We start from the raw sequence: 19512 nt of genomic DNA, 5'->3' as shown, positions 1-19512 counted from the left end.
TCCGAAGAGTCTGGTCCTGAGCAGCTCATGAAGTCCAACATCAAGGGGGCCAAAAAATACCAACGAGTCCGTGGTTGCTTTAGAAAGTGTTAGCCTGGCTCTTGTGTCCCCAGGGTGGCACACACTGATCCTGAGAAATCAGAATGCCTGCCAGGCAGCACCGACTGATAGTCCCCGGGCTCTCCCCTCCTTCCTTATACACCACCACGGGCACACAAACCTTCTGTCGAACTCCTGGCCCCATGGGAGGCTCCCCCAGAGATGGATTTGCTGGTAGTATGTGACTGATCCATGAAGGACTCCCCTTCCCCACCCTCCTCCCAAATCCCCCTCCCACTCCCTTCCCCATGGTTTATAGTGTTGCCCACGAGGCAGATGGTGCTGCAGTGGTGGGCCATGGGAGGGCATCTCCCCCTGCATGCCTTCCCAGCACCCTCCTGGTGCCTCGGAGAAAGGGGGCTTGTAGCTCCTTCATGAGCCCCATTGTCTGGCGGGGGCTTGGCAGTTGTTCCCGCAGCCCTGCTTAAGTCTGCTTCTTTTCCCACTCCTACACAGAAAGGAAGAAAAGCCGGGGATGAGGAGACATTGCTGGAGAAGTGAGCACTGAGCCCTCCCTACTAGGGGCTTTGGACCACCCCAGCATCTTCAAAGCCTGGGGTCACTGCTGCCCCTGTCATCATAGAGACAATGCTCTCTCCGCTGCCCACCCAGGCCCGCACCTTTCAGGTCTCCCTACAAGCCAGGCTCATGCCAGCAGTGAGTGTCACTAAACTGGACCAGCCTGGCTGCAGGAGACCCTGGCAGTACCCCCTGCTTTTGGGAAAGGGAGCATCACCAGACCCAAATTTTATGGTCAAGGAAGGGGGACAGGACGAAGGATGAGATTTCCTGTGGGGACAGGCAGGAGAGGGGAAGCAAAGCAGGACCTTGGCCTTCCGCAGCACGTTTCCCTTGTTGGCAGGGAGGATGGAGGGACTTCTTTTCCTCAGTTCAGCTGCACAGTTAACAGGGACCAAGTGCTCAGGAGGACTCCCATTTGGCTTGTTCGTAGCTTCCTGTGGAAAAGGGTAAGAAAGAAGGAGGAGGATTTAGGAGACCCAGGAAGCAAGGACAGCTGGAAAAAAAAGCACAAACTGTCATGAGGTCAAAATTTCTGTGGCCAAATCTAATTGATGCTTTGCTTCCCACCTCTGTCCACATGGGACAAAGCAGCAGGAATGTCCCTTCTCCCCCTGCCACCCCAAGCACCATCACTGGGGAAGCCATAACTGCAAGAATGAGGAAGAAGGGATGTGTACCCCATTCTCAGCCTTGCTGGTCACAGCCAGCCCCAGGGCTGGCCCTCCCGCCAGCGACTGCTTCAGCTGCTCCTTCACTTCAGTCAGCTTGAGCTCCAGGTCAACGCGGCGCTCCTCCTTCTGCCGGCACTGCTCCTCCAGCACCGCCACCCGCTGCTCCAGGTCCTGCAGCTTCGTCCCTGCTTGCACAAGCACACCCAGCTCAGCACCTCTGTCTGGGGATGAGGCTGTGGGGGTGGAGAAGCCACCCATCCTCCTGGACAGTGACGCTAGATGGGGCTGCCAGCCCAGCAGCATGCTGCAGCCAGCCTGGCTCACCGCCACAATGCCGCCACAATGCCACCATCAGCCCAGCGTTACCATTCCATCCCAGCTCTGCAGCCTCCCCCCTCTACCCGAGTGTCTGAGCAGCCACAGTGCTCAGACAGCACCAACCTACCTGTGCTGCCCTTCATGGCTTCTCGCAGCTCTCGCTTCTCTTTCCGCAGCAACACCAGCTCGCTGCGGATCGATGCTTTCTCCTTCTCCAGCTTCTCCTTCTCTGTCAGAAATCGCCTGGCATCCTCCTCGGCCCGGTTCTTCCCGTACCTGTACTGGTTGGCATCTGCATGCACAAGGAGAGCCTGTCATGAAGGCTCTGGCCCTGGCTGCATTGATGCCATGTGCGGTCCAGCTGAGCTAGCACAGCACAACCCGTCACCCATGTGCCGGAGCTGGCCAGCCCCAGCCTGGCTGCAGGCCCCCTTGGGGAAACAGCATCCTCCCTCACTGGTCAGGGTCCTCCCTGTGAGGTTTGCGGCTATGCGCCCCCACTCACTCGACGCATGCCTCTTCACTTTCACTTGCGGGTCCACCCGCCGTGACTTCTCGCTGCAGGAGGAGGCATGGCGCTTCACCTGGGCTCCTGCTGGCCGCCCCGGCTCCTCCTCGGCCTGTGGCAGGGATGGGAGGGAGAGCGTGCTGAAACACCTGCCCGGCCCGGCCAAGGCTCCCTGGGGAATCTTCTGTAGCCCAGCCACGGAGCCACACCCACCTGAACCTTCTCATAGGGGACGTCATCGTACACCACACGGGAGGAGTCTGGCCGGTGATCCTGGGAAGAGCTGGCCCACCTGCAGGAGGAGATATAGGGTCTTCCTTTCCAGGACATCCTTGCCAGCCCCTCCATGAACCCTTCCATCTCAGAGGGCTTCCTGCATTGCTCTCCCAGCTTCACTCACAGGCACTCTACCCTGTTCTACCTTACTCTACCACGTGCATCCCTTGAGTCCTCCATTAGCACTGATGAAATACCTTCCACTTTCCATCCTGCCCAAGGAAAACTGCCCTGCTTCAGGAGCAACCAACCCCTGGAACACTGGCTCTCCCTGAGATCACAGCACAAACTGTGTCCCAGTCCATGCCTTTTCTAGGGAGCAGACAGAGGATCTCCATGCCCAGCCCAGTGCTCTGCCCCCAGCACAGACCCTCCCCAGCCTGTGGCACACCAGGAGGACAGCCTTACAGGTAGGAGTGCCTCACAGCCGTCACTATGTTGGCAATTGTCTCCACGTCCACATAGTCGTAGTGCAAGGCCTCCGGTGCCGTCTGCGAGCCCGTCTCCACCAAGAGGAGACCCAGCCAGCGGCCCAGGTCTTCAGAGCAGCTTGCCTGCAGGAGAGAGAAAGGGTTGGGGTGCATGACCAGCTCCTGGCCTCCTGGCCTTGTTCCTGCCTTCTGACATGAAGCTCCACTGTGGGGAAGGGCCCTCCAACACGAAGTGTGTGTTCAAGACTTAGGAGGGTTTAAGAGAAAGTACACAGGCACATGCAGGAAGTCCCAGTCCCAAACCTCCAGCCACCCCCTACAACCTGTGTATTCCAGCCCTGCCAGCCTCCTCCCTGACTCCAGCCTGCAAATACCTCCACAGCTGCCCCTGGATCACTCCAGTGATACCCTGGGCTTCCTTAATGTGCAGGAGAGGGGAAAACAAGGCACTGCTTGCATGTAAGTATTGATCATCACAGGAGATGCTCCACCAGCTTGACAACCCCGTCCTCACAGGACCAGCACACCCTACCCACCCCACTGCCTGCTCACCTCCAGTGCAGCCACCTCCTGCCCGTTGCGAAGGATGCGGAAGGCAAAGGGGTGTTTGGGGCCCAGCCCTGGGATCACCTCACAGCCTCGGAGGACGATGGCATTCACGTGAGTCCGCAGGTCGTTGCGGTCCTTGTGGAAGTAGAGGGTGTTGCCCTTCAGGCGACACCAGCGCTCCTTCCAGCACTGGTTAACCAGGACGCTGAGGTAGCCTGGGAGGTGGCAGGATAAAGGGAAGAGTCTCAGTGTCTGCTCAGCTGGACCCCGGGCAGGCTTTAATAAGACACGACTGGTCTTATTAATGTTATGGCATGGCTCCCTACTCGTTTGGCCCTTCTGTGCCTCAGTTTCCCCACAGAAAGCCAGCTGGGACACCCTGAGCCCAGATGAGGTGCCAGCTCAGTGCCACAAAGTCACCCAAGCTTGTTTTCTGGGATACAGGTCACTCCATGCCCCTTCCCCATGCACCACAGGAATTTGTGGAGCTGGGACCGGGCACCATTTTGTAGCCTGAGGCAGCCTCAGCCCTCCAGCATCTCAAAGAGCTTGCCCCCACCCCACTGCCCCCTTACCCTCCACCTGCCCCCCATACAGCCAGGCTGGAGGGAAGGATGCCAGCTCCCCACCACTCCCAGCCCTGCGTGAGCCGGGCCCGATCTGTGCCCCTGGCCTGCACGAACCGCAACATGGGATGTCCTCCTCGGTGGAGGAGGTCTGTGTCTCCTCGGGGGAAGGCTTCTTCTTGGAGAAGCTGATGATTCTGGTGATTTTCTTTCCTGCCGCCCGGCTCATTGATCCCTTCAGGTCAGCTAAGCCACTCTTTTTGCCTTTCCCTGGAAGGAGGACAGGGTAGCTGTGTGCCCCCAGCGCATGTCACAGCATCCCCCCTTCATTGGGAGAGGATGCTCCCCAGCTGTGGTGCGCACAGCCAGCGGCTCCAGCAGGGGGGACTGCCTGCCTGGCTGGGGGCAGGGGCTGTACCATGCTCGCTGGGCTCTCTGCGGGCTGCCGGGGAACCTGTCTCACCCGTTGCCACGCTGTCCGAGTCAGAGGTGTGCTTCTCCTGTGACAGCCGCTGCGGGGGGAGAGGAGCAGGCACCCTGTCAGCAGCGTCCCCCTGCACAGCCCTCAGTAATGGCCACTATCGGCCATTCCTCTCTCCCACACAGGGCTGGGATATCCTCTGGTGCCAAGGGAACCCCTTTCCCCTTCCCCAGTAGTGGTGAGACCCGTAAGCCTCCACAGCTGCTGCGAGGATGGGAAGGACTCCTTGTGCAGCACTAGAAGCTCAGTGCTCCTCCAACCCCACGTTCCCCAGTCTCGGCTGCAGCAGCCCCAGCAGCACGTCAGCAGGGCGGTTAGAACCATCACCTTATCCAGGTCCATCTTGCACGGCAATACTGGGGAGGTGGGGGCTTCGATCCCACCTGCTGTTGGACTGCTGGCTTCCTTTATCACCTGTGGAGACAATCCCCAGCAGCCACTCAAACCGGACCCAAGGGCCAGGGCTACTCTCCTTGGCTCAGCACACTCCTGTTTCACTGCCAGAGCAGGGCTGAACCATGGGGAGAGAGGTCCTGGACTCTTCAGGACAGGACAGCAAGCACTCCTCGGGGCTTGCCTGGGGGATTGCATACACCTTGGACCCTTCAAAACTGCAACCAGTTTTGCAGATTTTGTCATAGATTTTGGAAATCTCAGCTGGGACACTTGGGTGCCAAGTCACAGTCATCCTGCCAACACAGGACAGATTATGACCCCCCATTTTACAGGCGGGCACAGTGTGGCTTGCCCCAGATGTGTAAAATAACCCCATTCTCCGACATTTGGGGTAACAGCTGTGTTTGTGATGTGCAGAGGCTCCTTTCCCACCCATGGCCCCTTCCCCGCTGCCTCCGCCTCTCACCCCTGAACAAAGGCAGGAAAAGGCCATAGGGAAGAGGAGGGGGAGAGCAAACATCCCCACCCCGCGGGGGCTATCAGTGCCGGAGACGCCCAGACCCTGGGAAGCAGCTGGCCAGCCCCCCCCCAACCGATAAGAGACAGAACCAAAGACCCCTTCCCCTTCCAGGGGTGCAAGACCTTTCCAGGGCAGCCTCCTCCCTGCCTCAGTGAGGGAGGATGTCAAGGAGAGCGTTGGGACCCCGGGCGAAGCGGGAGGTAGCCCTGGTACCTTCAGCCACTCCTCAGCCTGTTCCTTGCTCTGCACAGCCAGCACCAGCGCCTCTGCCCCTGGCAGTGAGAACCGCAGCTCATGCTTCTTGCGCCTCCCGTCCTTGGGGACGTAAATGACGTTGCAGGGGCCCAGGGGCACCTCCACATGTGGCTGCCGGTCCTTGGAGCTTTTGTAGCACTAAGGGAAGCAAAGGGAACCGCTCAGGGCTCAGCCGAAACCTGCCTGTCCCACTGCCATGCTGGGCAGGGCTGGGGTCCCTCTCGGGGTCCCTCACAGGTAGCACAGATGGAGGTGGCTCAGTCTCTGCAAAAGCCTCGGCAGCGAAGGGCTGCAGGGTGCCCTCTCATTCCATGAGGTCCCAAAAAAGGGGAGCCCTCCATTTGCTTGCAAGGGAAGTGAGAGCAGCCTGTGCATGTGCTGCAGGGCAGTGGCACCCTTGGGGCAGGGTCTTGGCTTAGATAGTGCCATTTTTCTTCAGCTTGGACCCAACCCTCCTCATAACCCACCACTGGGTTTCTGTTCCCCACCAGGTCTGGGCTCACCAGCAGTTTATTGTCCCGTATGATGGTGAGCTGCTTGGCCCACTGTCCAAAGCGCTTCTTGCGCAACAGGAAAGCACAGATCCTGCAATCCTTCACCAGGTTCATGGAGGCTTCCTCTGATGGCCACTGGTGTGTCAGTTGTTGGCCCTTCGCCTCCTCCTCCTCCTCATCATATGACTCGTAAGAGCTGCTCATCGCATCCGAGTCATTGTCTGGAAGGAAGTGGGAGAGTCACCCCAAATGGCACCCCAGGGTCCTGCCTAACAGGCATGCTCACACACTGCCAGAGCTCCCTGTGCCTGGCAGGCTCCAGCACAGCCTTGGGCTGGGTGCAGGGATGGATGGGCTCCATGTCATCCTCTGAAAACAGCAGTGTTTTGACCCCAGACATCTCCATTTCCCTTCCAAACCAGGCAGGATGCTCATGGGCCAAACACCAGTCCATGTGCATCTATCCAAACCCCTGGGTGGGCTTATTTCTTTGCAAGGCTCAAACTTCTAAAGTCTGTATGAAACCTCTGCTGGCCCTCTGCCTCACACCGCCCGCGTAGGGCACAGAGGAGCTGGGCTCTGCAGTGGTGTCACTGCTCTGGCCATTCTCCGCCATGCCAGAGGCAACTCACACAGGGAATGAGAGCTGCGTAGGCAGGGACACCCCTTTCCCACGGCAGACACGGCACCAATTACATCCCTTCTGCACCACAAGGGCTCTGGCTTCTATGCCAAAGAGCACTCCTCGCTCCTTGATTTTTGCCCAGCAGCCTCTGACACACAAAACATCCTCCTACAGCCTCAACCCCACTGTCCCCCAGCCCAGTGCTCAAGCCCCCATCTTGAGGCTAGACATTGCCGAAGCTCTCCCCTCCCTGGCGAGGGCACCCGGATACTTACAGGAATTTTTTTGCTCCCCGTTCATCCTGGTGACAGGGTAGTTGCTGTCTGCATCCTCGTAATAGCCATCCTCGATGGAGTTGGGGGGGCTGGAGCTGTCTGTGGAGAAAGCAGAGGGAAGCTGGGGCTCTTACACCTGGTTTCCCCCCATGGATGCTCCAGACAGCCTGCGAGTCAGGGCAGAGCAAAGCACCTCCTACCAGGGCATCTCATCATCGGTCCCCACGAGGCTCCATCCCCTCCCCATCACACCTTTCCTGGCTGAGCCCTAGCAAACAATTCCTTGCAATAACAGCACAGTGGGATGGGAAGGGAGTAGGAACAGGAGTGATGCTGGTTGAAGCAGCAATGTTTTCTTCCCCTGGATGAACCATCATGCCTGTCAAGGGCTGCCAGCTTTGCCAGGTGGGCAGGCAGGCAGGAGGGTGCAGCAGGCAGCCTGTGGGACTCCCCCCACCCTCCTGCTGCCCTGACATGGAGTGGGACTCACTGCGGGAGGTGATGTACTCGGGGGCCTTGCCAGGGCCCAGGGGCAGGGCTTCCTCGTAGTAATCCTCAGGCGGGGGAGTGGTGGGCAGCGGTGGAGCAGGGTCCACAGGAACCTACAGAAGAAACACCCCCGGCATTAGCCAGGCAGTGGAGAGGGTCATGAGTCCCAGCAGCTACTGTGGTGGCAGGGGACAGGAGGGGGTCCTAGCCCCAGCCACTGCCACCTCCCTGTGTGTGTGCAGAGCAGACCTCACAGCTGGGTGTTCAGGGACTTACAGTTTTTGCCGTTTGGCTCCTCGCCAGCTCCAAGCCAATGCCATCGCTGGTGTCCCCCTCCTCCTCCTGCATGTCCTGGAGGTCCCGCAGGTCACAGTCTGACCGGGGGGTAAGCAGAGAGGGTGAAGGAAGCAGGAAACCCCAGAACTGGCCTCCTCAGTCATGGCCTCCAGGGACCCCGAAGGCAAGCACCCATGGCCCTTCTCTGGGAAGGTGCTGGGAGATGGGTATTGCTGGTAAACACAGCTGGTGCGTGGACTCCCTGTGGCCAGCCCCCAGACAGCTACAGGGGAGCAGGAGCATGCACCCAGGGTGATAAAGCCCACCCTGGACACAAGGACACAGCTTTCACTCTCCTTCCCCAGGGTGCTCCAAGAGTCCCTGCTGTCAGTGGGGACCCCAGGGCCAACACTGCTCCCACCCAGCATGACCCCCAGGGCATCACTCCGGGTCAGCTGCACGTACCAAACTCCTCGAAGAGAGACTCCACGAAGCTGGTGCCATTGCTCAGGGACGCTGTGTTGACGTACATGTAATCCATGTCCTTCCCTGGGAGCAAGGGGGATGCTCTCAGCCTGGGGGTGGGCAGGGTGGCCAGGGCAAGCACCATCACCCCTCCTCCCCACAAACACCGACCCAAGGACACCAGCTCACCCCACCGTGCCAAGGGACACTCCGCTGGAGCAGCACCTGGGGAGCGGAGGAGCCCCCAGGGACGCTGCTGCCTCCCGCCCAGGAAGGCAGGAAGGTGGGAAGGCTGTGAAGCCCCAGGTGCATGGCCCTCCTGGCCTTCCCGCGGAAACTCCTGCACTCAGCGAAACCGGTGGCAGGAAGAGCTCTGCAAAGTGGTGTTTCCGCAGGGAGCAGCCCCCTGCAGCCCCTGCAGGGCTGATGCCAGCCCCTACACTCGAGGCGGGGAGAAGCTGGGAAGCGAGAGTGGGGAGCAAAATGCCCCGAGAGCTGAGCAGGTGCTGGGTGCTGGGCAGTTCATCCCTGCCCTGCAGATGGTTTTCCCCTACCCCACTGGGGTTTTGGCCCAGGGCAGCTGCTGGGGACACCCACTGACCCCATGGTCAGCCAGCAGGCACTGCAGGAGCAAGACACAGACCTGTGGGTGGCTGCAGCTTCTGCAGGATGGTGGAGACAGCCAGCTTCTTCTCCTGTGTGGTGGCACTCAGGTACTCATGGTCCAGCAGCTTAAGCAAGACACTGAGCTCTGGTAGGAGCTGGTCCAGCACTGGAGAGAACAGGAAAAAAGCCCATCAGCCAAGGTGCCATCGGGGTGCTGACGGTACAACAAGGCACAAGGGGCTGAAATGCGTGGAAGACCCAAGCTGAGGGTCTTTCCCAGCTGGCCCAGCACAGCTCAGGCAGTGTTTGCTAAGTGCATACACGCTCCTTCCCTGCACAAGCTCTTCCACCTGCATGCAGGCGCCAGGATGCAGCCTGCTGAGCCCATGAATGGAAACACCAGCTCTGCAGGGCTACTGGACCGCTATCAAAGGGCTCAGCACACATATTTTTCCACAAAGATAAAACTACACCTTTGTTTGCCTGACAATGTGTTGTTGCTTCTGGTGGCCCCTTGCTGTGACGGGCGCTGGGTGGTGGCAGAGAGTAGGAAGGAAGGAGAGGAAACCCAAATGCCGGCTCCAGAGCCACCTGGTAATGCCACCCAAGGAGATGTCCTCTCACCCCTTGCCTGCTGGGGAACATTCATGTTCCCCTGCTGTGCCCAGATCACCTGTGGCCACCCAGCCCAGTGCCACCTTCACAGGGTTCCCATACACAGGCTGGACCCTTCCTCGCCACGCTCACCACCAGCATCTCCTCTGCCCTGCTGTCACTCCTTGCCTGTATCATCCCAGCTCATCCACATTGCTCCAAGGCCAGCCCACTCTTCCCTCCAGGCATGGAGTCACTGCCTCAAGGGACAGTCCCTGCCCCACACAGACACCTGAAAGGTACCCTGGGAGGAGATGGGGATTGCAGCACAGGAGGGGCTCTCCCCACCCGGCTCTGTGTTAGCTGAGCCTCAGTCCAGCACCAACCCACGCGGCTCCAGAGGCAGCCAAGAGGGTCAGAGGAGCTGAAATCTTGGCAAAGAGGAACCACACCAGAAGCCACTGCTCATTGGTTTTACCAGTATGTGGGATCCCAGCACCCACCAGCTCCGAGCTGCTGCTGCCCCTGAACACAGCATCAGCCCGGCAGACAGAACCAGGCAGGGGAGATAGGGAGAGCCAAAGCAAAAGCAGGAAAAGAGAATTCACCACAAATCACCATCAGAGGCGCAACACATAAAATTGTGTTTTCTCTTTGATGTGGTGATTCACAGGCTAGTTTTTATGAAGCAAAAGCATGCTGCAGCTGTGGGTTTACCCATGCAGCAAGACTCCAGAAAACACTTGGGTATTTGCATACCAGAGCAGGGCTACAAAAAAAATTAATCACTGAAAGCAGTATTTACAGTGCTGGCAACAGCTGACCCACAGTTTTGGAAAAATGTGTTGGCCAGGGATGGGAAGGATGGGGAGGACTTGAACAAGGTGAGCTCTGGACTCTAAATCTCTCATGAGCTCCCCCACCCCCAATTCTGCACATGCACTGACATCTTCATCCCTGTACTTTATCTTCCTATAAGACAAAACTGAGCTGGATCCAAAGCCAAGCTCCTGTTTTACCTGGGACCACGCACCCACCCAGCTCCACTGGCAGCCAGGGTAGCTCCTTCCAGGGTGCAGTGCCTGTGGGAGATGGCCTGCATTGGAGAGGCCAAGCCCAGGGACACCAGCAAACCTGCAGCTCTGGAGGCTACAGAGGGGGGAAAAAAAAAAAGCTTCTGTTTCTTCAAACATGAGCAGGATCCCTTCTCTTGCGGCAACCAAAAGTCATGGCAGCACAGCTAAGGCAGTGTACAGCTGGCTTTGGGTCTCCAGGGACAGGAGGAAAGGCCAGAGGTGACCACATAGGCAGTTGGGACGTGCTGACTGATGAGGGGGGTTTCCAAGTAGAGGAGAGCATGTGCCCTGGCAGCATGGAGCGCTGGGAACACCCTGCCTAGGCTGCACCCGTCCCCAGTCTGCCCCTACAGCCCTGGCAGAGCAGAGCTGGGCAGCAGCGAGGGCTGGCAGGGGGCGTATTTCCCAGGGAAAAGGCAGGATGCTGTGCTGCTGCAGCTGATGGGATCCTCATTACTCATGTTTTTAATGAGCTTCTGCTGGGCCCTATCCAAACACCACATCCACTCTGCCTAACATCCATCAAAAACTGGGCTGCTACAGGTTTGACCCAGGATTGTGAGTGCTCACCTTCCACCCCTGTGAGCCACAGCCTGGAGCAAGTCTCTCAGGACCGGCGAGAAGCAGGCTGGCACTGCTGCCCAAAGCAGGGACAGCACAGTAAAACCAACTGCTTTTTCAAAGGTTTTCAGCTGAAGGGGATCCCAACATGAGTGGGTTGATGTGGATCAGTGCCCAGCCAAGATGAGCCCCTGGGCAAGGAAGCAGCATGCCTGGCCCCAAATTGCCGTCTCCCCAGGACACGAGGCAGGATGCAGCTCACAAATCTCTTCCTGCTGCCCTGGCCGATGGGCTTCTATCTCCACAGACCTTCTGCTTCCTCCTCCCTCCCCAGTGCCAAACTAAACAGCAGCCTCAGCCCTTTCAGCAAGAGCAGCTTTGCCTGCGCCCATCTCCTGTGGGCAGGCCAAACCAGGACAGGTAGCCCCCAGGCAGGGGAAGAAGCCTCAGCACAGCTCCAGGAGGAGCAAGAAAATCTAGGGAGCTGGCAGCATCTCCCAGCCCATGGGGAAGGAGGGGGCAACCACAGGGCTCCTGCTTCTTGAGCTGGAAAGACACCCTACAGCAAACAGGCAACCAGAGGATCCAGGTCCTGCTGATACTTTGCTCACTGCCCCCCTCCAGCACACACCTCCTGGGGAGGGGACCTGCTTTGGCCATGTGAGAGCCTCATGTGTGTGATGAGTGAGGGTAAGCACTTGACTCCCACAGCCCTCTCCTTGCCCCTCTGCCGGGGCAGGAAGGGAGGGAAGAGGGGAAGATCCTCTCTGGGATGTTTGCAGAGTGCTGCCCAGGCAGGATGGAAGCAGCCTTCTGCTCAGTGACATGGTGGTGCTCTCTAGACCAGGTGAGTAATCCTCCCCTGAAGGACTTGGTGGGACAGAGGACCAGTGGACCAGCAAGGAAGCAGCTAGGACAAAAAGCAAGATGCCCCCCTGTCTACCCAGCACCTGCAAGACACACATCTTCCTGCTGCCCCAGCTCAGCAGGCTCTCAGCTGGCCATGAGTTCCCACAGAGGAGATGGGGACCACACATGTTCCATACATCAGCTTCCCACAGCACACCAAAGCCTAGGCCATGGTGCTCCCCAGCATCCCCATCCCCTGCCATGTGTAGGACACCTCCCGTCACACCACCAGCTCCTGTGTGATCCAGGCTTTGGATCAGCTGAGGACAAAAGGGCAAGTGGGTTTCTATCAATAGTGACAAAGCAGGTGGTGTGTGTGGCAAGGAGACCCTGCTGCACACAAGGAATGAGAGTGCTCGATAGGCAAGGTTTCTCACCCAGTATGGCAGGCGGGTGAGCTCATCATCAACGCCCCGAGCACAGCTCTGAGCTGGGGCGCATGAAGCACGGCGCAGGGCGAGCACTGAAGGCGCCTTTGTTTCCCCCCAGCTGAGCTGTCCCCTCCATCTCCCTTGTTAAACATCCTCCAAAATACAAGCGGGGGGGGGGGGCAGTCAAAGAGGCCTGTGATCCCAGGAGGGCACAGGGCCTGCTGAGCCGAGCCTCTGCCCAGAGGGAGCGGAGGAAGGGAAAAAATTAATTTCCTACACTAGTTAGGCTTCCAGCCTAAATAAGGTTAATGGGGTGGCTGTAGGAAGCAAGGAGAGATTGCTCCAGGGTTGCTGTGTGGAGGGGAGCCGGGGCCGACGTGACTGACCCAAGGTCACCTAGTGAGCAAGGACAGGCACGTTACTTATGTAATAGTGTGTGGGAGCGAGCACAGACCCTGCACCAGCGGCATCTCAGCCCACACCGGGGCAGGCAGGGGACCAGGCTTGTGTGCCGAGGGTGGGCACTGGTGTTGGTGCACTACCCTGCCCGTGGGGGCTCTGGCAACTGCGGCATGAAACTGTGGAGCCCAGGGACAGAGGCGGTGGCAGGACATCAAAGGGCTCCTGGGGGGAAGGCGGCACATCAGAGCTGCAGGCACTGAGCAGGTGACACAGCCAAAAAGGGGCTTTGCATCCCCGTCTGCCTCACCACCGCCTCACTCCTGGGACACCTCCGGCCTCCTGCCCACCTCTGCTGCTGACAAATGGCTCCCACCTGCTGCTTTCTTCTGGGGCTTCTCTTGCAACCAAAAGCCTTTGGGATTGCACTGCTTTGCTGGGCTCAGGCTTTGGACAAAGACATCCCAGGACAGGGAGTGATATCAGCCTCCCCTCCCAGAAACTCACTCCTCTCCACATTTGCAGCCTGTCCCACTGCTGTGGTGGGATGGGGAGATGTCATTGAGGCCTCTGAGTGTGGAAAAGCCAGGAACCATGGCAGCAGATGGCTTTAGCATTAGCTTACTAGGGCCAGGAGGACCCAGGTTATTTTTTGGACCCCAGGTGAGCTGGGGCAGGACGCTGCTGCCCTTCAAGAAAACGGGGCAGTGTTTGCTGCTAAAGCCTGCCCTAGAAGCAGCACCAAGCATAATGCTGGAAGAGGAGCTGTGTCACCACCTCTCTCCACTCTGCACCCAGGCCAGCTCTATTTTTACACCCCATGAGTGCTCCCCCCCCCAGGGACCCGCTTCCACAGTGCGGAGATAAGAGTCTGGGCACAGCCTGCAGCTGCAGAGCCCATCTCCCCCTCCCCGGCCTCTGCTTTGTTATGGGAGCAAAAATCAGGTCTTGTTCCAGCAACCTGCAGAGAGGAGGAAGAGGAGGAGGAGGAGAAAGAGGCTCCAGCCAAGCCAAAGCAGGAGTTTCCTGGTGTACAGACCCAGCTTTTGCAGCAGGAGAGATAAGACAATGCATGTGGAGTTGCCACCCCAAGCAAAACTGTATGCAGACTGAAAGAGAATCCCGGGGAGGGGAGACGCTGTTTCACAGTACTGTAAAGCTTTGAGGCTGCTGCAGTGGGAGGTGCATGGGGACCCCCATCCCGCATCCTCTGCCTGCCCCTGGCCACGCTTCCTCTCATGCCAGGTGAAGGCTGGGGGCGAGGCAGGCCGGGGGGAAATCGGATGCTGGGAGTAACTGCCATTGTCTGTAGCTAAAATAAAAACTAAGCAAAAATAAATCCTTCCTGTCAGTGCAGGCAAGGCCCTGGGACGCTCTGCCTGCCTGCGCAGGGCTTCTTAGAGCCGCCACCAGCGGTAAACAAACGTTTATAGCTCCTAGGATGCCTTAAATAGGTGGGGTGTGGGCCAAGGAAAGGGGCACAGCAGGGGCTACCCCAGCACCCAGTGACGGGGGAGGAGATGCCCCACCCCTACCACAGGTCGCCTACCCTGTGGGACAAGCAGGCCCAGCATTGCCCGAGGAGCTGCTTGCAGCACACACAAACCGCTCTGCCCTCTCCATGGGCTGTTGTTGAGCCGCCTGCAAGCCTCAGCATGCTGCTTCCCACCTTGGCGGAACCAGCTTTCCCCCACTGCTGCTCCTTGAGGAGGGCCACAGTCTCCTGATCCCTTTGCTGAGCTCCCGGGGGCAGTTCCTGTTCCCATTCCCATTTCCAAGGAGGTTTCTTTCCGACGAGGAGGCAGGCACACAGCTGGCGAGGAAGTGCCATGGCGGGGGCGGACTGGAGCTCCCAGAATTGTTCCTTTGTGCAGAAGACAGGAGGACAGACACTGCCTGCCTGCACCCTGCCTCCGGTGCGGGCAGGAGGAGCACCCTGCCAAGCAGGCAGGAGAGGGGCAGCACTTAGCCCCCGGGAGGCACCAGGGACAAGCAGGGCATCTCTGCCAGCCAGGCTCAGCTTCCCAGCCAGCCATCACCAGCTGGGTGTGGGGCAAACTGAGATGACTGGGATGGGCTGGTGGGGCCAGGAATGCCAGCCTGGAAAGTACCTCCTCCTCCCAGCACGGCTGTCTGTACACTAAGGAGCAACTTGGTGTGCTCCAGCCCTGAGGGCTTTTAGAGAAAAGCCAACTATCAACGATCACACTTGAGCTCTGACAACATCCCATAACAGCGGAAGATTTTCTAAGGGGCAACTCAAGGACATGAATCATCTGCTCCCTGGAAACAAGGGCTCCTTGAGTGGGGTGGATGGGGGGAGCACCTCTGACTTGGCATCCAACAATGTCAGCAGGAGCCTGAGAGCTTGGGGCTGGCTCCTGCGTGGCCAGAAGCCCCCCACCCTTGCCAGCTCTCCAATTGCCCCAGCCAGTGCCTCTTCCCACCCTCCTGCCATTAGCCCCATGTTCCTGACAGTCATCCCTGCTCCCCCAGCGGCTCCAAGCTTGGGTGCTGCAGCATCCCTGAGCATTGTAGAGCACAAGGCGAGATCAAACCTTTGCACTTGTCCCCTAAACTCCTGGCACCTCCCTGTTGCCTCCCCACCACCCCACTGCACACTCCATGCCGGAGTGTGCACCCCACTGCACACTCCAAGCAGGCAGGGCAGGGATGCACATCTCCTGGGGATATCATTATCGTGACCTTACAGTAACTAATATCTTTAGCTGATAACCTTGGAAAATCAATGCCAGGAGATGAATGTGAAACCTGCTTGCTCGAGGGGGCAGAAGATCCCCCACCTGCTCTCCCTCCCAGCACAGTCACCTGCTGGCTTCTCTCCTTACACACGGAGCCCACAGGCTTCACAGGGCCCCTCTGTCCTGCTCGAGCCCTGGGAGAGGGGGAGATGAGCAACCAGAGAGGTTAAATAGCAAGAAGGCCGCCCTGGCTGTGCCTGCTGAGCCTCCTTCATCTGTGGACCCATCTGTTCCAGATGCACATCCCAGTGCTGACTGCAGCTTGGGGGGGGTCACCCCTTTCCTAGCACAGCTCCAGTGGCACAGCCAGCTCAGCTTCTTTTAGCAGTTCTTGTGTGAAGGGCCCTGTGTCTGGCCCAGCTTTGCCAGCAGTGGCTCGGCTCCCCAGTATAAATAGCTCTGCAGAAAATCTTATCGCATGGCCTCACTCCCAACCACTCACCCATCCCAGCAGAGACCAGCCGAGAAGCAAGTCCAACCTGGGGCCAAGCAGCAGAGCTGCCCTCTCAGCCAGGCTCTCCCCAAGCTCTCCTGCTTCGCTCTGGCCCTCTGTGCAGAAGGGGTATCTCAGAGCCCTCAGCACCCCCCAAAAAGAGAAGATCAAAGCTCTGCCCAGTGCAGCCAGCCAGGCACGAAGGAATTGGACACAGGAGCAAGACTCCAAACATCCCCATCCTAGTGCACTCTTTTCTGGAGGAGAGACAGTTTCACATGCTCCCCACAGTCTTTATCTAGAAAATAGGAGCTCTGAATAGAGAGAAGTGTAATTACAGGCCGACAGAGTTTGCAAAGGGCTTATCACTCACATTCACACCCCTGCCAGCTCACATACTGCAGAAGCCATCACTCACTGCTGTGGGGCCAGTCAAGCCTCTTCTCTGTTATAACTGGATTAAAGGCGAACCTGGAGAGCAAGGGTATCATGGTGGTTCCCATCCCACCCAGCCCCATGCTGGCAGTGCCCCCCTTGCAGCATGGCCCAGAGGGAGGGGTGCTGCCCTGCAGCAAAGCCCCAAGCTGGGTCAAGGCTCTCCCGGCGATACTCACACTCAGAGCAGGGCTGTGGGTGGAAAATCTCCCCCACAGTGGCAGCAACCACACACCCAGAACTGTTGCCTTCCCTCAGGGTTGCAGTACCCTCACCCCACCTGCTCTGCTTGGCACCCCAGTCCCCTTGGACAGTGACTCACAGGGGGGTGTCACCTCCCCAGGGAGCCCCTGACAGAGTCATGAGCATCAGATAGGCCAAGGCTCTCTGAGCTGGCATCACTGCTGAAAAAAGCCCCAGAGCAGCCCTTGCTGGGCTGCAGGGATGTCCTTCCCCCCAGCAGTTTCACAAGTGGTGCAGGTAAATATTAACCGGCTGATAAAATCACCCACAAACATCTCCTGTGACCCAGGCAGATAACGACCCTTTGGTGCCCCATTCTGCAGCAGGAGTCCTTCTTCAGAGGCTGTCCCCCAGCTGCTGAGGACTTAGTGGCCCTTTCTCCACCTCCTGGAGAAGACTGTGGAGGTTTACTTTAGCTCACCAAAAGCAAACCCTCTAACCTGAAGAGGCTGCAGCTGTCCCCACCCCACAGGTGGAGGGGGTGTTTCTGGATCGCCCTCTCAGTGCTGAGCACAGCAGGAAGTCGAGTAAATAAAAGCACCTGGGGGAGATATCACTGAGTGACCCTGCTTGTGTCCCCAGGCAAGGCACCAGCAGCAGCCCCCTCCCTCTGCCTTAGACCCCTGAATCCTGGGGGGTCGGAGGGGTGGGCTGGCTCCCAACCTCAGGTACAAGTTGTTTGTAGCCACGGCTCAGCCCAACCAACACAATTAGCTCTGCAAATATGCATGGACCAGATTCAGTACTTCCAGGATACATTTCAAAACTCTGTGACAGACTCAGTGGGTGCATGGCAGGATGCTCTGTCAGGACAGCCTGGGAGCAGGGCTGAGAGGCTGCTGGCTGGAGAATGTTTAAATAATGAATGAAAAAGAGAGGCTTGAGATGCCCTTTAAAGGAATAGTCAAGCAGGGGTGAGACCTGCTGAGTAATGTATAAAAAACAAGCTTCAGGCAGAGGGGAGATGTTAGGATTAGTCAGAACTCAGAATAAACTGTTTTTTCTCCAATCAAAGTTTTGGTGTTGGCCTTTTCCAAACAAAAGACACAGTGCAGGGAGCAGCAGGTTGGCCTGGGCTCCCCTCCAGCACCAGGAGAGTCCCTGGGACCAGTGCCACAGCCATTTGGCCACCCTCCATGGCAGCCAGAGCACTGGGAAGCCTCGCTGGGTCACTCCTTCCTGCCTGCTGTTATCTCGGAGCTGGAGGGACCTGAAGCTCTCGCCTCTCTGTAGCCCTTCATCTCCACCAAACCTCAGCCTCCAGGGCAGCAGGAATTACAGCGGATTGCAGGCTGGGTGGTGGGAAGTCTGCTGACTCAGCACCCTGGTGCCAATGACGGCTCTCTGGTGGGCATGCCCTCCCCACCGCCCTGCACCCAGGCAGGAACAGCCACGTTACCACTCAGGGCCGGGTGGGTACTCCAGTCCCCAAATCTCCAAAACGCACATCCCAGCCCCACTGATGGAGGCAGAATGCTCTCTGCTTCCCAAAAGGTTGTTGTCTGTGTCCTGTACATCCCCCTTCCCTGGAATCAAGATCCAAAACATCTCAGATGCAGAAGCAAGATGCAGGGAGGCTGGTAGGCAAGATGCAGGGACACGTGTTTCTCGGAGGTAGAGTCACACAGTCAGACTTTCAGAAGCAGAGGAGGGTACAGGGCCCTCACCTAACAGGGTTATGGGCAGGGAGGGCATGGGATTTGCAAGAAGGAGCTGGTGTATTAGCCACCAGCCAGATCCACTTTCCAAAATGCTGTCAATCACTTTGCATAACGTGGACCCCTCTTTTCAGAGGTGGTGGGAGGAGAAACCACAGGCCCCCTGTGGGAGAAATACCTCTGCAAAGTCAGGGGGAGGGACACAAGTTCCCATCACCTGGCCTCCTGTGTTACCATCCCTGCCCCGACTGTGGCAATTCCCAGGAGCTCTGGAGCTGTGCTGGGCACGAGTTCCCCCTGCCCAGCACGGGATTGGGACCCTCTCAGTGGCCACCTGAGCCCTGTCCCTGAAGGGAAAGTGCTGTTCCTGGGCTGGGTTAGGCAGGGTATGGCAGAGAGTCTCTGCATTTGGGGGCCAGGGCCGTGCTGCCCCGGAGGACCCTCAGAGGGCAGGATAAGCATATTTTCTCAGCTGAGAACAGCCCTTCCGTTTCCTTCCCTTGCCCCGCTCCCAGGAGCATCAGGTGCAGCGGCAAGGCCACCGGCTGACAGCATTTCCTACCCACTTAACTCCTGCGGGGCAGGGGCGGATAGGCAGGAAAGCCAGTTTATCCTGATGGGAAAGCTGAAAGGCTTGAGCGCAAGGGGAAGATGTGACTGCTCTAGTTACTGCTGATGGCTCTGTCAGTGCCAGGACTGGTTCACCGCATCTGCTTTTAAACTTCAGGACACAAAAGCCAGCCATCAAACCTGTTGCTACGTAACTTCTATTCCTGGCTTCTGTCCTCTACAACCTCAATTTCCCAAAGTGTAAGATGACACTGGGACCACATACACGGGAGGCTGAACCCACTGGACAAGGAGTCAAAAAGTGGCTGTTCCCCCATCACCGAGTTGGGTAGGTTTAATGTTCAAAAAAACCCAGAAGAAAGCCAAAGCTAATCTTCAAGCTGCTCCTTACTCGTCCTGCTAATTGCCAGCAATCAGAGCATACCAGCGTCTCCCAGAGCTCCCTGCTATCACTTCCAGGATCACATGCACATGAAACCCACTTCAAAAAAGAAAAAAAATTTTGAGCATGGAAACCCCTTGCAGCAAAGATCTGTTTTCGTTCCTAACTGTTACGAAATGTCAGTGTTTTCACTGCCTGCCAAAGAGCTTGCCTTTGATGCGATGGGAGGCATATCAGCAACAAAAATGGAAGGGGCTGCAGCAGTCATGCCATGGGGGGAGCACGGGGGAGGGAGGG

The 19512-nt window shown here is 58.0% G+C and overlaps 1 protein-coding gene across 1 annotated transcript in view; it reads right to left on the bottom strand.

The window, feature by feature from the left end:
- Window positions 1–344: 344 nt before the first annotated feature.
- Window positions 345–19512, bottom strand: part of AFAP1L1 (actin filament associated protein 1 like 1) — a 22737-nt gene continuing 3569 nt past the window's right edge. Inside the window, exons 2-19 of the mRNA XM_026858545.1 lie at window positions 8860–8988; window positions 8217–8300; window positions 7752–7849; window positions 7477–7588; window positions 6987–7085; window positions 6096–6307; window positions 5551–5730; window positions 4749–4835; window positions 4359–4452; window positions 4058–4210; window positions 3378–3589; window positions 2803–2948; window positions 2332–2410; window positions 2116–2230; window positions 1738–1902; window positions 1299–1477; window positions 927–1055; window positions 345–547 (exon numbers count right to left, since the gene is read on the bottom strand). Of these exons, the coding sequence (XP_026714346.1) occupies window positions 524–547; window positions 927–1055; window positions 1299–1477; window positions 1738–1902; window positions 2116–2230; window positions 2332–2410; window positions 2803–2948; window positions 3378–3589; window positions 4058–4210; window positions 4359–4452; window positions 4749–4835; window positions 5551–5730; window positions 6096–6307; window positions 6987–7085; window positions 7477–7588; window positions 7752–7849; window positions 8217–8300; window positions 8860–8988 (2297 nt within the window). The 3' untranslated portion in view covers window positions 345–523. The remainder of the gene's footprint in view (window positions 548–926; window positions 1056–1298; window positions 1478–1737; window positions 1903–2115; window positions 2231–2331; window positions 2411–2802; window positions 2949–3377; window positions 3590–4057; window positions 4211–4358; window positions 4453–4748; window positions 4836–5550; window positions 5731–6095; window positions 6308–6986; window positions 7086–7476; window positions 7589–7751; window positions 7850–8216; window positions 8301–8859; window positions 8989–19512) is intronic.

The sequence above is a fragment of the Athene cunicularia genome (assembly GCF_003259725.1).
Source record: "Athene cunicularia isolate RWA chromosome 13 unlocalized genomic scaffold, athCun1 chr13_part1, whole genome shotgun sequence".
NCBI classification, from domain to species: domain Eukaryota; kingdom Metazoa; phylum Chordata; class Aves; order Strigiformes; family Strigidae; genus Athene; species Athene cunicularia.
Note: the sequence above shows the minus strand (reverse complement) of the source record. Positions and strands in the feature narration are given on the sequence as shown.